Genomic DNA, 14,193 nt, shown 5'->3' on the forward strand with positions numbered 1-14,193 from the left:
ACCTATAAACCTATAATCCAAATGTGCATTAGAAGTTAAAGGGGTAAATCACACCGTGGAAGTGGCTGTAATTTGTGCTGCTTATTGAGAAGGCATAAACTAAGTGGGACAAACACTTGGCTTTTTCGCCAAAACTAAACCAGCATGAAAAGTTGTTATTAGATCTGTTGAAGACAGAAAAACGTGTTTGTTTATGTAAAAAAAGTGTGTGAATATGTTTTTTTTTTCTGGTATCACATTTTTTAGTTTACTCTGACTCCTATGAAGAATAAAAAGTGTCTGGGACAGTGAGATCCTGCTGGTGTTGTGCATTCCTTTTTTGCGCAAACACCATCTGTACTAAGTGTGATATCCCCCACACACACACACGCACACGAGTGAAACTGCGGATGAACCCTCAAAAAAGTCCCAGTGAGCCTGTGAGCACTCAACATCAGCTCTGAACACGTTGGGTGTAGCGAGACTTTTCGGGATTGAGCTCCGTTCTGTTTCCGTCTGACGAATACATAAGCAAATCAGCGAGCAGCGAGTGCCGGGGGGCTCCGCGCGACCACGGGCAGTGGCCCTTCAGAGCTGGAGATTTCAAAGTGCAGTCCACGAAGTGCGGCGTGCGACCTCCCAGTCAATCACACGCTCGGATATTCACTGCTGTTAAAGACGCCGCCGCGCGCCGTCTTCACAGAGGAGCCGGCATTAATATTCATTCTGTAAACAGACAAGATTGATAATTGTGGCACCCGGGTGAGAGGTAGAAATTACGCCGCCTATCCACGGGCTCCCCCGCTTGCTGAGGTGCCACTGCCGCCTGAACCCCTGCCTGCCATATCTGTTTGTCATGATTATGAGGTTTCCTACCGTCGCCACAAGTTAAAAGGTGGAAAAAACCTGTAAACGTTGCGGTATTAAAATATCTGTTTTGTTTCATTGCCTCCAAATGGTAATACGACATTGTTGCGCCTCGACCCAGAGGTTTTTCAATATTTGTTGTCGTAATCTTACAATGCGACTTGTTTTTTACGTATCAAAACTCTTTCAAAACTCGCCCGGAGAAAGGAAGTGATGTAATTGCCGGCCTGTTTGGATGAAGCAGGGGGGGGGGGGGGGGGGGGGGGGAGGTTGTGTGCATTTACGACTGCAGGTTCAAGCTGAATCAGATTTCAGCTCTTCAGATTTACAAGATAAATACAGGTGCAATATTTCATTGAAAACTTTCATAACCTCCCAAATTTAAATGCGTACACACAGGTCAGACAGGGAGCTGTCTGTGCTGGAGGAAATGCAGGAAACAGTTGGCAGACCATACTGGCAGGAGGTAATAGTAATACTGAATGTTTTTGGAGATGGTCTCGACTGCTCTTTCTCTACAGTTTATTTGGGCAATATCGCAGCTCATAGAGACAACTATCTATTCAAAATATTCTTAGCAGCCAGCAAGAAAGCTGTAACATGAAAATGGATTCAGACCAAACCTCCAACAAAGACTGACTGGATAGATATTGTAGCTGATGTTCAAAATATGGAGAGAACGACTTTTTCGCCGAATGTGTATATGTATAGGTGACCAACAGTTTTGTTCCAACATGTTTAACTGTATCTTGAACGAGGAATAATGAGGAATATTAATTACTGTCCTGTTACAGGAAAGTGTAATCGACAAGGAGATTTTCGAGCAGCCTGAGAGTGAATCTATCACCCCACAGGAGGAGGCCCCTCCCCATTTGGATTGACTCATCCTAATTCTAAGTGAAAGCAGATCCATCTATTCACATGTGGCACCGAGAGGTGCACTGTCATCACATGTCCCTGACAGCGAAGCAAATCAGGAGAGTTGAGGTCGGTGCACAGCAAACAGCAGCAGGGCGGCGGGGTCTACGGTGAACAAGACGTATGTGAATTGGGTTTATCAAACTGCTGACAGTGCCGATGACAAGATAGAAGCACACAAAGACTGGTGTGTTGTGTGCCCATCCATCAGGAGCACCGGGACCCTCCCTCCACTGTCAGCCCCTGACAAAGGGGCTGCTGGCTCTGGGGTTTTTTGTGATGGGCCACTGACGGGAAATGTGTGTGAGTAGAGGATGAGTTTACGTCTGGTTTAAATGCATTGGTGCAGTTCAAAGCCACGCACTGCATGGGCGGAGTAGGCGTTGTTACGATTATAGACTTTTGTGTCTTTACGTCATACAAACTTTAAACATTCCCACTGCTGGTGGCAAAGAAAGTAAATGAAGCATGGGATTCAGTAAACTTAATTATTAAAGCTTGTTAAACCATAACCTCAAACGAGTGCTCCCAGCAGCTGCCGATCAGAGCCGCACAACCTTCCGGATGTATTTGGGACAATTTGGAGCTACTACAGTTCAGACATATTCCTAGGATGTCTGGTGTGTGAGCATCTCTCGTAGGGGCAATATACAGTATCTTTTTCTGGAAATACAAATAAATTATATTCACAGAAACACAAATAATCACCTGTAATCAGTCATAGCGCACAGGCCAAATGTATACAGATCAGCACCATGCACTGTGCACCAAATCACAACATGAGCTGCTGCTGCTGCTGCCAGTCAATAATCACAGCGGAGGGCCTCACGTGACGCAGGTCTCACCTGGTGAACGCCAGGAACTGGAACACCGGCAGGTTGCCCTGTAGAAGGTCCGTCTCCTCGCGCTGGGGGTCAAAGTGCACGGGCTCTGTGGGGTCCAGCACGTCCGCCACCTGCCCGCCACAGTCGACGATCTGGGGGAAGCCGGCCGAGTAGAGGTGGGCGAGCGAGCTCCGGGAGCTGACTGAGGAGGAACTGCAGGGGAAGGGTTCAGGTTAGAAAGGAAACGCTTTTTCAGATTTCGTGGGCGAACGTCAATCATCCGCCGAGCTGAAGAGTCCTCGGTGAGACGTGTTCCCGAGGCGAGCAGCGGGGGGTGATGTGTTTAGTCCCCGCTGCACCGGCCTCACGTGGGGGATTTGTGGTTGTAAATGAGGCAGAAAATAAATGTTTGGGATCTAAGCGGAACACCATGCTGTTTTATCATTTGAGACGCAGCGCTTCTTCATCTTGGATCGGCTCCATTCTGACTGGAGATGTTTATCTTTTAGAGGGCGGGGGGAAACTTCACTCCCACTCTCTTCATCCTGCTAAACTGAACCTGAGTTCCAATATCTGGCTGGACTCCACGGAAATATGCGGCGAGACGAGGATAATGCGGCGCGAGGATGAGGATGTCAAGCAGCACTTGCCAGGGAAGAGAGAACCGGCGCCAAACTGTTCCCTCGGGATTTCCGGGTATAATTGGCATTTACCTCTAATCATGGCGGCCACCTGTTTTTCTCCGCATCTGCGGTAACATTCATAACTTAAATTTTTCAACGCTGACACCAAGCACTGCGGTATGATAAACACAGTGCACAGATGGCTGGCCACAGCGCATGCACAGAAAAACAGATATTTCGGCTTATCATAGCCTTTGTCCAGTTGGTAAACAATTGAACCCACAGCACCAGATTCGTGAAAGAGCGGAGCCTAGATCAAGATAATTAAGGCAACAACAGTAAAGAAGGGAGTCGCTTGAGTTTTCCTCTGCGGCTGTTTCAATTTCATGCTTCCCCACTCTTCCCGAATGCTCAGAGTTACAGCTTAATTTAGCCCCAGTAGATTAATATTCAAGCCATCGGTTTTTTTTTTTATTTCAAAAGGGGGCTCAATCAGATATGCACAACAACTTCAATTAAACTTCTTGAGTCTCCATTGTTCTTCTCAAAGGAAGTGGGTCGTTCCACGCCGGAGAAAACTGTCAAAAAGTAGTTTTTTGGCTGCGAGTGGAGAGGCAGAGAGGTTTCAGCCCACTGAACTGAACAGGGCCACGTCCGCATCCAAACTCTCTGGGACTGGCGGGGAAACTGTCCCGGCGCCAGCCGCTTATTGACAGACTCTGTGCTGACGCGATTGCCTTGTTTCCGAGTTACCGTGCCCATAATTTGCGGGGGGTGAACTTTCTCGCCCGCCGATCGCACCTCAGCAGACCTGGCCGCATTGCCGCAGCCATCACGATGGCCCTTCTCCGGTCATTATCATTAGCCGCATGGAAATTGTGAGCCCATTTCATTGCACTCTGCTTCCCTGTGTCAAATCCAAAAACCTGTTCGTGGGGGGGGGGGTCTTACTGCCTGGATTTAATAATGAATTTTCACATGGACAAACAATGCTGAGACCATTACCTAAAGTGGGATGTGAAGGCTGACAAAAGGATTCCTTTAAATTGCTGGCGAGCTGAATTCTCCTACTTACTGACAACACGGCTGTGCTGCCCCGGTGCACACGCGCTGCCAATTAGCGAGCCGATCGATATCCCTCTGTAGATGTAGCAGCGCAGTGCTTCATTACGGCACTATAGTGGTGATGAAGCACCGTACTGCAGCGCGCACGTCAAGATAGCGGACCAGATGTGAGACCATCAAGTCAAAAGGATGTTTGACGTGGCTCCATTCAATAATGGCTCCTGTCAGAAAAGCTCAGGTCAGGCTGAGATGTTAATCAGAACCGACAATTGCACCGAGGTACTGATCACAGAAAATGCAGCTCAAGAGGAAAAGTTGAAAAATGTTTTGGAAAAACTCAAGCACCACACGTATAAATCTGTGGAGGCCAGGTGGCCAAAATTGCAGTGCTTTCACGTGTCGGAGGGGCAAACTAGAACGCCCCCTTTTTACACTTAATGGCGGACCAATAATTCAATTCCACTCAAGTCAGTATTCAAGCTGATGGATTTTCAAGGTTAACCACCGCGAGCATCTATCATCATATCGCCCCGGTGCTTAAGGCCTCACAGCAGCTGGCCTCTTTATTGCAGCTCAAATTACACAGCTGATGCCAACGCCGACATACATGGGTCGGCGTTCCCCTTCCTCCTCGTACGCGATCAGTTTATTTTTGTGTCATTCAGTCGAATGGTCCCAGATACTAGATTTAGTTAACTAACCTCAACATGAGTAATAATCATTCAGAGGCAAAGAGGAGAGCGCAAAAAAAAAGGATGTCACAATATTTCCAACCTAGTTTTTAAAATGTCCAGCATGTTTTAGTGTCCTGAGTGAAAGCGAAGGATGAACGAGCTGTTTGAATCGGTGACCTGCAAGACAACTCCAAAATGGGCCAGTGATATTCGCACACTGTCTTGCACACTTAGTTTCAGGTCCACATATTGCATCAGTACAGGCCCACAGAGTATATAGGGTGAGACAAATACATGATCATGCATTTTGAGTCAACTCTTCCACGCATCCTTTTATCAAGTAGTCTACGGGCCAGTAGTTTACTACATGAAATGCCACTTGGAATTTATTTATTATCTAGTTATTTATTTCCCTGCGTTAGATCATTATTCAATCGCAAGAGGTCGGCCGTTTTTTTTCTTCCCCGCCAAGAAGGCAAACGACTTGCTCCTACTCTGCCTCTGATTGTCCTCATCTATCCGACCAAACGTCAAAGGCAACGAGCACTAGCCAATCAGAGACAGAGTAAGCCGGGTCGTTCTTCCACTATCTTAGGAAAAAATAAGTGGATATACACTATATGCCGATTGAAAAATAAGTGGGCATACCTGCGTAAACTACAATACTGCCGGGGACTACGTCCAATTGTATATACATGCCCATATATGAGGCAGACAATAGGAAAGGACTCACCTGGGCACATTCATCCCCAGAGTGATGACAGGGGCGTGGACAGGGGTGAAGGGCAGCTCCTCAAGTTGGGCTCCTTCATTCTGAGCTGAGGGTGACACATCTCCGTCCCGCTGGAGGTCCATTTCCAGGTGGGCAATGTTGCTGACTGCTGAGAAGGCCTGAAACAGGATGATAGCAGACGAAAGACAACAACAAAAGTTTTGCTTAGAGATAGCAGTCATTTTTTTTTTTATCACATTCTGTTGTTTGTGTCCACCATGAGACTGCCTCACATCCAATGAGCCCACAATCATCAGCATCATACAGAATTAAATATAGCCAATGCCTCTATTACGTTGAAAGCGGACTGCACAGGGCAGCGAGGAATGCAAAACAGGGACTTGGCGAAAGCCGGACGCATGGAAATTACACGGAAAGCAAAACTGCATTACGAAGGCTCGGCTCTAAGCAGTGTGGCAGTAAGGGAGAAAGCTCGCGGTGGCTTTGTCAGAACCGATTCTGGGAACGGCTTAATACTCTGGCTGCTCCAACCCTGTGCTTATCGTACAAAAAAAAAAAATGGTCTTGGAAACAACAGGAGCCATATCCCACAGGAGACATGAAGAGCTTAGCCTGTGTTAGGTTTACTTTTGCCTTAAACCACCAATACTCTCCTCATATTGGTATTGGGACATTATAACAGCAATTTTTTGGGATATGAGTCCGTGTTCCAAGCTGCATGAAGCAACTCCCCTGCATTATACATTTATTTGGAACTAATCACTGTCAACACTACAAAACTAAAATAAACAGGACTCGTGAATGTCAGAAATTGTGCTTTGCTATTCTTATTTAATACGATGAGCGGAACACCAGGAGACGTCTGAGGCAGACGGCGCGGCTTGGTCTTATCAATCACTCGCCGCAAGCTGTCTTGCCAATCATAAAATCTTTAATTACAGCGTGTTTGGTTTGAATTCCACAGATTTGACATCTGTACTCCCGGACGCAAAACTAACTCTCTGCGTGTTCCACTGTGTTATCGCTCGTGATTTACCACACCGGTTTTCTTTCGCTGCTGTTTGTGTCGCTTGTCTTCCGCAGAGACCTCGAACCGTGCGACACGACCATGAGCAGAAAATAAATCCTTTAATAAACTTGACACGGAGACAATACATCAGCAAGAGAGAGTGATGAGGTGTTCCGATGCAATTTCTCCAGCAGAATATCTGGGATGGATTGTAAGGAGATGAATCTGCTCAGATAGGGCAAACTCTGGAACATACGAGTGTGAAACACACGGGTCTCTGTTTGTTTAACTTCTATAAAAGGCTCAGTCATTTCCCAAAAATTGCAGGACACAGTGTTTTTTGGGGAAATTTCACATGAATATCAGGAAATGATTTGTTTGGGAGCATTTTCAACCTGTAAATAACACATATTTCGTCCACGGGTAATTACCCCATCGGAAAGAAGGAACATCAGTTCGTCCAGATCAATGTTGCGGGAACATTGAGGAGACAGTATTAAACAAAAATGGCACTTTATAGCATATATGAATACACTACATCCGTTTTTTGGATACACAGATAGGGCAGGAACAATTGATTTAGTTTTTTTCATGGGTTTTGTTAACAACAACAACAAGAACAAAAATCTATAGCCATTTTAAGTTGGGTTTTTTTGGTGGCGCTTGACTTTACAGATTTAGAAGTTTCCAAGAAGGAACCATGTACTAATTACAGAAAAATCGGAGAAAGTGTTTAACTGGCATCAATAATGATATCATCAATGAAAAGGAGTGTCAATTAACACATGAATATGCTGAATATATATATTTGCTTTTGTTTGAGTTTACCAGAACGTCCAGGGACCCATGAAGTGAAGCGGTGACTTGTTTTCTTGTGCATCTGAAGATGATTCATTTTCTGTCCCTCCAATAATAATAATAATGATGACAGGAGAAAGAACTGTGCTAACTTTTAATTTAAATTTAAATTTTCTACTTTGCATTCAGATAAAAGCAAACACGACTGCATTAACTGCTCCAATCCCAAGTGATGAGTCCCAGCAATTTATTGATTATGTTTTTATATCGAGGCGGCCTTGCAGTTAGTCTGGAATTCAGCTGCTGATATTCTCATGCTTAACAATACAATCTCTTGTTTTTTGCTTTCTACTCCACAATATCAGCTATTCAGAAAAACAAAGCCAAACACTTAATGCCCATGGATCCGTTTGACATTTCTAAACTTTCTGTGGCAAACATTTATCCCCTCTTCATTTCCACAGAAACATAGCTGGAGGGGCATTAGCACAGATGAATAGCTGAGAAGTGCTAATTGTGTCATTTTCCTTTTTTTTCTTTCTCCCTCCTGGCCTTTGACACACGTGAACGGGTCAGCCGGCCTATCAGAGGACACGCATGGCTGTGTATTATTGAGCATTACATCAAGCGCGCTGGTAATAACCTCGACCAGAGTCCCACCGCTACATGGACACAACGTACACATGCATGTTCCTCCTCTGATCACACCGCCTGTGATTTATCTAATAGCCTAAGTGGATGCCAACGCATGGAGTCGAAGCCTCGGCGAGTTTAAAAGCCTCACAGTAATGGCTTCATACAGTAACTGAACCTGCTGCCATCGAGCCTGCGCTGCGTAACGACATATGAATAACTGCCTTTTATAGGTCGGAGTGTTCAGGTCACGGACAAGGACAAATTAAGGTTCCAACAATAAATTCTCTAAACTGATTTAATGGCACGGTGCATGCAAAAGGGAACGTCATCGTCAACTTGTCCACGTCTTTAATGTTGACAGTGTGTGTTTTTTTCAATTAAACAATACGAAGAAGTGCATTCAATTGTATCTTCTGCAGAACAGGAAAATGTCCAAGTCTGTTTGAAAAAAGTCACTATGTGATGTTATATGCAAATGAGCCTGTACACGTACATGACATCGCCGTGGCGTATTTGCATTCTGCCTCGTGTCAGTGGGTGTCAGCCCTTTACCTGTTTGCTCCTCGTCTGCTCTCTGCAGCTACGGCTGAATTCCCAACAAAGCTGCTCTCATCTCCTTCTTTTTCTTTCTATTGTCAGACAGAAAAAGTATGAAATAGTGACCAAAACACAGCATATTTAAGACGACATGTCAACCAGCAGTCACTCTGAAGCCGTTTTTCCCCGGCAGCTGCTCTGCTGCACTGCACAAATCCTGTTTCTACAACCGCAACGTCATCTAACAACATCTGCACACTAAACAGCTGTGCTGTGATTTCAGCTATATTAACATTGCAAACTGAGCATTCAGAGAGAGAGAGAGAGAGAGCTTCAAGCTAATCCATCCTCACTAAAAGACAATTAAATTCTTGTTATGGTTAACAATTCATAATTTTCTCCTCTTGCCCAATAAGTGGGATGAAAAGATAAAGACCTGAATGGCACTTAAAGCTGTGTAGGCAGTAGAGCGCATACCTCCGCCAAGTCAGAATGATTGTCCAGTTCTTATAGTAAAAATACAAAAAGGAAAAAAGAAGTGGTCTGATAACTAAATGATTTATTTTTTCGTAAAAATACATAATCTGCAGCCGCACCTAAATGGGTTCTCCCCCAGACCCAGGCCCCATCCCTCCACCAAGTTTAGTTGAAATCAGTTTGGAAGTTTTTATATAATTCTGTATTCAGTAGTAACCCAGTATTAACTGTAGTATTAACTGTATAAACAGTTAATCTTAAAATCTCTTGAAAGAGTTTGGTTTAATTTACTAGTAATTCAAGGATTGACTGTGAAAGATTAACGAATCTAATGATTAAAAATTGTTTTCAGAGCGAAATAAGGACATTTGCTCATTCAGATTACAATTTCTCTAAATCAGTGGAAAAAAATAATCTCCACTTGAAACCCAAATGACAGACTAGAAATGATATTATGCGTGGAAACAAAACATGAACAATTTAGACATCTATGAAGCAATGCACAAAATATATGTATTGAGTTTAAATAAAACCTTTTCATTTATCTAAAGCTCATATTTCAGGTTTAAGAAAGCATATTAAGTATTACGAAGGATGTTCTTAACTTTGGACTAACAGTGTAGTAATAGATGTATATGCAATAGAAAAGTTGTTCTGACAGTTATTCCATAAAAATTCAGTCAGTCCTTCAAGACCAAATTGAATTGTGTCTTTTTCTTTTAACCATGTTGCATTTCTGACAATTGCTACTGTATCTCCAGTAAGCCTGATCCACAGTTCCTGGATTAATTTTGCAATATGATTCGCAGCCTGAACTATATGGATTATGGGAGAAACCCATTAAAGCTACTGCTGTCTAGTTAGAATACGAACAAAGTCCTGCCTGAGCTGTGCTGAAAGCATAAAGGCAGGTGGACCAGCCAAGGGGAACTCTGAAACCGCACCCACAATCCCCAGGGATAACAAATGGGAATGAATAAAACTTAGAGAGAAGGCCACAATACATATCAATTTAAAAAATAAGCTGACGGCGTGAACGAATGAGAAAGTGGTATTAACGGTATTCACAGATTTTCCCACAACATCCATTTAACTACTGGACAAACTACTTGGACTTAATTACAGTTGCTGCAAGTGAAACTAAATTCAAATAGTCCTAAAGTCCAAGTCCAAACATCCCTGAAGTGCAGACTGTAGGTGACCAGACCAAAGAGAAGCTCTCCATTTACTAGAAGATACGCGTTGCAATCCTTACCTATGGCCATAAGTTTTGGCAAATTACTCAAACAATTTTATTTTGCGGTTACAAGCAACCATAATCACTTGTCATCGCAGCGTGGCCGTGTTCACTCTTAAAAACACGGACAGACATCTGCGCTTTGGAGTAGAACCACTGCTCCTTTGCAGTGAATGGTGAGGTAGTTTGGATTCCATGAATGTCCAACTGGGGTTACAGTGTATACGATTATTGGACCGGGAAGACTCCCAGAAATTAGCCAGAGGGAGTTGATGGAAGGGAGAAAGACATCTTTGGCCCAATCCCATTGCACCCCTTGCCCCTTACCCCGTAGCCCTACCCCTTTGGTATTGGTAGGGGTGGGTAGGGGTGTCTCAATTCCCTCTGGCATGGAGGGGGAGCGCAAAGGCGGAGGGCTACATGGCCCACCAAAAGGACGTTTTCCAGACCCACACTCACACCCACACTGATATATGCCTTACTAATCACCAGCAAGTCGACTGGAAAAAATGTCCAAGGCGTCCAAAGAAACTCACAAATTTGTGTGACAAACTTTGTTCGTCGTTTCAATGTATAACTGCGCTTTTCTTCCTAACAGCCACAAAAAAAAATATCGCTCGTCGCAAAGCAGCGTTGTGCGTTACATTATTACCACATATGTCACGTTATCAACTAACGTGATGGGCTGTTCCGTCGTTATAAGACTACGGGGTATTTTCAGTGTGATTCAACTGTCCTGCCATGCCCAACATACTGTAATTAGCATGTTTGTTATTTGAATATTCAGGGTATGTCACCATAGTAACTGCGACAGCGTCTTTACAATGATATCGCTGTCATTCCAGGGAAGTTGAATCTCCGGTAAAAACGCGCTCGAAGGGGTGTCCCATTTGGTAGGGGTAGATTTTCAATCTTGAATTAAAAATGAGAAAATGGGATTGGGCCTTTGTCTTTGCTAAAATGGAGGAATGGCTGCATAGTTGGACACGTAATAAATACATAAAGCAAGGTAAACACAATACGCAGGCAGGGAGGTAGCTAGACAGAATTCAGAGACACTGCATGGCACCTTAAACGCACCATATTTACAGGAGTTTTCTTGCAAACAAACCGAACCTATGATTATATTGAATGTTCCTCACCAGCAACTCATTGTGCATGTCATTTAACAACAAGCGTGTGAAGTCCATTTGCTTTTAAACAATTGGCTGGACCGTACATCATTTTGTATTCAACATTTTGATTCGTTTGTTAATCAATTTACATTTTGTATTAGATCGACACCTCCAACTGCCTTCCTCATTTCGAGTTTTAAATTCTGATGCCAAAAAACGGCGACCCATTCATAAAAACTTCTCGCGCCATTGTACTGATGTTGCACACACATTGCCATTGTGGAGACCTTCTAAAAATACACTCAGAGATGGATTACACGGCCAGGACCTCTGCATTAGTTATATCCATGGAAACGATTAATGTATTACGTCCATCCTGTCTCCTACTGTATTTTCTCGCCGTGCAGCCAAGTGGCCGCAGAGACCCTGAAGTGATGAGTGATCATTAGATTTAGACAAACAGGCCGAAGATAATTTCAGAAAAAATTACTTTGCGTGAGATGCTGGCATTGAAAACGGCAGCAGACATGTCCTGTACTGTTTTAGCATGTGACCATTTAGAGGCAAGCACACAAATGCATATACTGCTCAAAAACACCAGCGACATGTTTCTGCGCTGATGGTTTTTCTACATCAAAGAGACAGTGCATATCATCTGGGAAGGTGCAAACTGACTTTGATAAGCAGAAAGCGATTCAGGGTTAATCCAGGGATTACGGCATTATGGTTTCCTCTCCATTCTGTGTGATTTTTTTTTTGAACCACTCGTTCTACTGTGCAGCACGCCGGTTCCCAAATATATGCATCTTTGTGGGGGAACATCGTCCAAATTAGAAAAGACAAGGCTGTTTTCACAAAGGCAAAATGACTCTGTCTACTGATTCCCAGCAGCAAACACCTACAGCTGTGTGCGTGTGCGTGTGCGTGTGCGTGTATGTGTGTGTGGTGGGGGCAGTTACCCTCACATCATTTCAGGAAATTATTCAGCAGAGTTATTAAAATCAGAGCAGTATCGCTGACTTTCTCATTCCTGCTATCCCCTGGCAGCAATGAGAGAACTTTGTTCAGATGCATTAGGCTTGTTAGCAAGTGGAGCCAGCCAGATATAATTTCTCACATTTTATTCCCATTACCAATTTCCATGCTAGTTCATTGGGATCTTTTAGATTAAAGAGGCATTTGCGGAATATTGTGTACATTTATTTCGACCTCCTTGGAGTCCTGTGTCGTGGCCCGGTGTCGTAGGTGTCCAAAGAAAACTCCACTATATATTTTTTTATATATTGTTTAAACAATTTCTCCAAAGTCTGGAATTGAAAACATCTAACTGTGACCCCTTCAAAGCCCATGGATTTGATTTCAAAAGGAACATTGATACAGAAATATATGGGAGAAAAAATGAAAATCATTAATAATACTCCTGGACAAGGCAGATTAAACACATTTTCCAAGAGGGGAAAACACAGGTCTTACGCAGGATACTGGGTACCGTGAAAAAAAAATTGAAGTCCCCTTTCTCGCGGAGAGATTTGAAAAAAGTGGAGTCAAAGAATTATGTTTTGTTTGATTATAAAATGAAAAAGAGCAATTCTAGCACCAACAGCAGCCTCAGTAGCTCCAAACACAAAAAAAGTGTGCAGGGGCCAGAGATCGGTTTTGAGCTTTGTCTTTGTGTGTGTGTGTGTGTGTGTGTGTGTGTGTGTGTGTGTGTGTGGGTTTGTGTGGGTGTGTGTGCGTGTTGCTGTATTTGAAGTTGACTGTTGGATGTTCTACCCGTGTCTGCGTGTTTTTTTTTTCTGTGGTAACCCCGGCTTCCTCCCACAGTCCAGAGACATGTAGGTAAGGTCAGTTGGACTCTAAACGCTAAACTGCCCATGGGTGTGAATACTTGGCCCTGTGTCTGACTGACCCCCCCCCCCATGCATCCCTAAGAGGATAAACAGGATAGATAATGGGTAGATGGATGTATTTTAATGTGCACGTTGTGAGAAAAGGCACATATGACTGTGTGAGTGTGTGAGTGTGTGTGTGTGTGTGTTTGTGAGCATGCGTGGGTGGAAGTCTTACAACATGTGACAGCTGGTGGGCTGATGCCAACAGGGAAGGATGGAGCGGAGAGGGAAACGACTGTTGCCACGGCAACGCCGAGCTGGAGTGGCTGATGGTCGGGTAGCGGCATGGCGCTGCCAGCTGAGACAGCGAGAGCTGCGGAGAAACAATACAAATGACTCGCCGTTATTATTATGATTATAAACAACGGGGGCTCAGGAATATACTGCACACCAGAGAGACAAGTGCGCCGTCTCGAATGACGGCAGCAGACCATTACACTGCCGTGGCACTCATAAGCCCTTCTCACCCTCCACCCGCTTCTCCACCCACGAGCTTTCACAACACCCCCCGCCCCCCCTGTTTGACTGCAAACTAAAGAGAATGTTGCAACGATTTTGAGAGTTGCTGTTGCTCTTGTCTTAGGGAGAATGCCAGGGTGGCAACAGGTATATCAATCACAACTGATAGTGAACTTTTAAAAACAGTGATATATAATGTATATACAGCTGAGCAGCATGGCTATCCTCCACTTGGACACTATAGAAAAACCAGGTTGGTTCAGTTCGAAGGGAGAGATGTACCAAAATGCTCACAGGGGAAGTTGCCGAGTTTAACGCAACTGCAGAGAGAGAGAGAGCGACCAGATGTT

General features: G+C 44.2%; 1 protein-coding gene across 3 annotated transcripts in view; it reads right to left on the reverse strand.

The window, feature by feature from the left end:
• The window catches only part of nphp4 (nephronophthisis 4), a 142,162-nt gene that overhangs the window by 41,937 nt on the left and 86,032 nt on the right, over positions 1–14,193 (reverse strand). For 2 of the 3 annotated variants that reach the window (XM_047330937.1, XM_047330935.1), the window contains exons 12-14: positions 13,560–13,697; positions 5,684–5,841; positions 2,610–2,801 (exon numbers count right to left, since the gene is read on the reverse strand). In XM_047330937.1, the coding sequence (XP_047186893.1) occupies positions 2,610–2,801; positions 5,684–5,841; positions 13,560–13,697 (488 nt within the window). The remainder of the gene's footprint in view (positions 1–2,609; positions 2,802–5,683; positions 5,842–13,559; positions 13,698–14,193) is intronic. The other variant, XM_047330936.1, reaches the window with a different exon arrangement.

This window comes from Scophthalmus maximus, chromosome 3 (genome assembly GCF_022379125.1).
Source record: "Scophthalmus maximus strain ysfricsl-2021 chromosome 3, ASM2237912v1, whole genome shotgun sequence".
Classification (NCBI taxonomy): Eukaryota; Metazoa; Chordata; class Actinopteri; order Pleuronectiformes; family Scophthalmidae; genus Scophthalmus; species Scophthalmus maximus.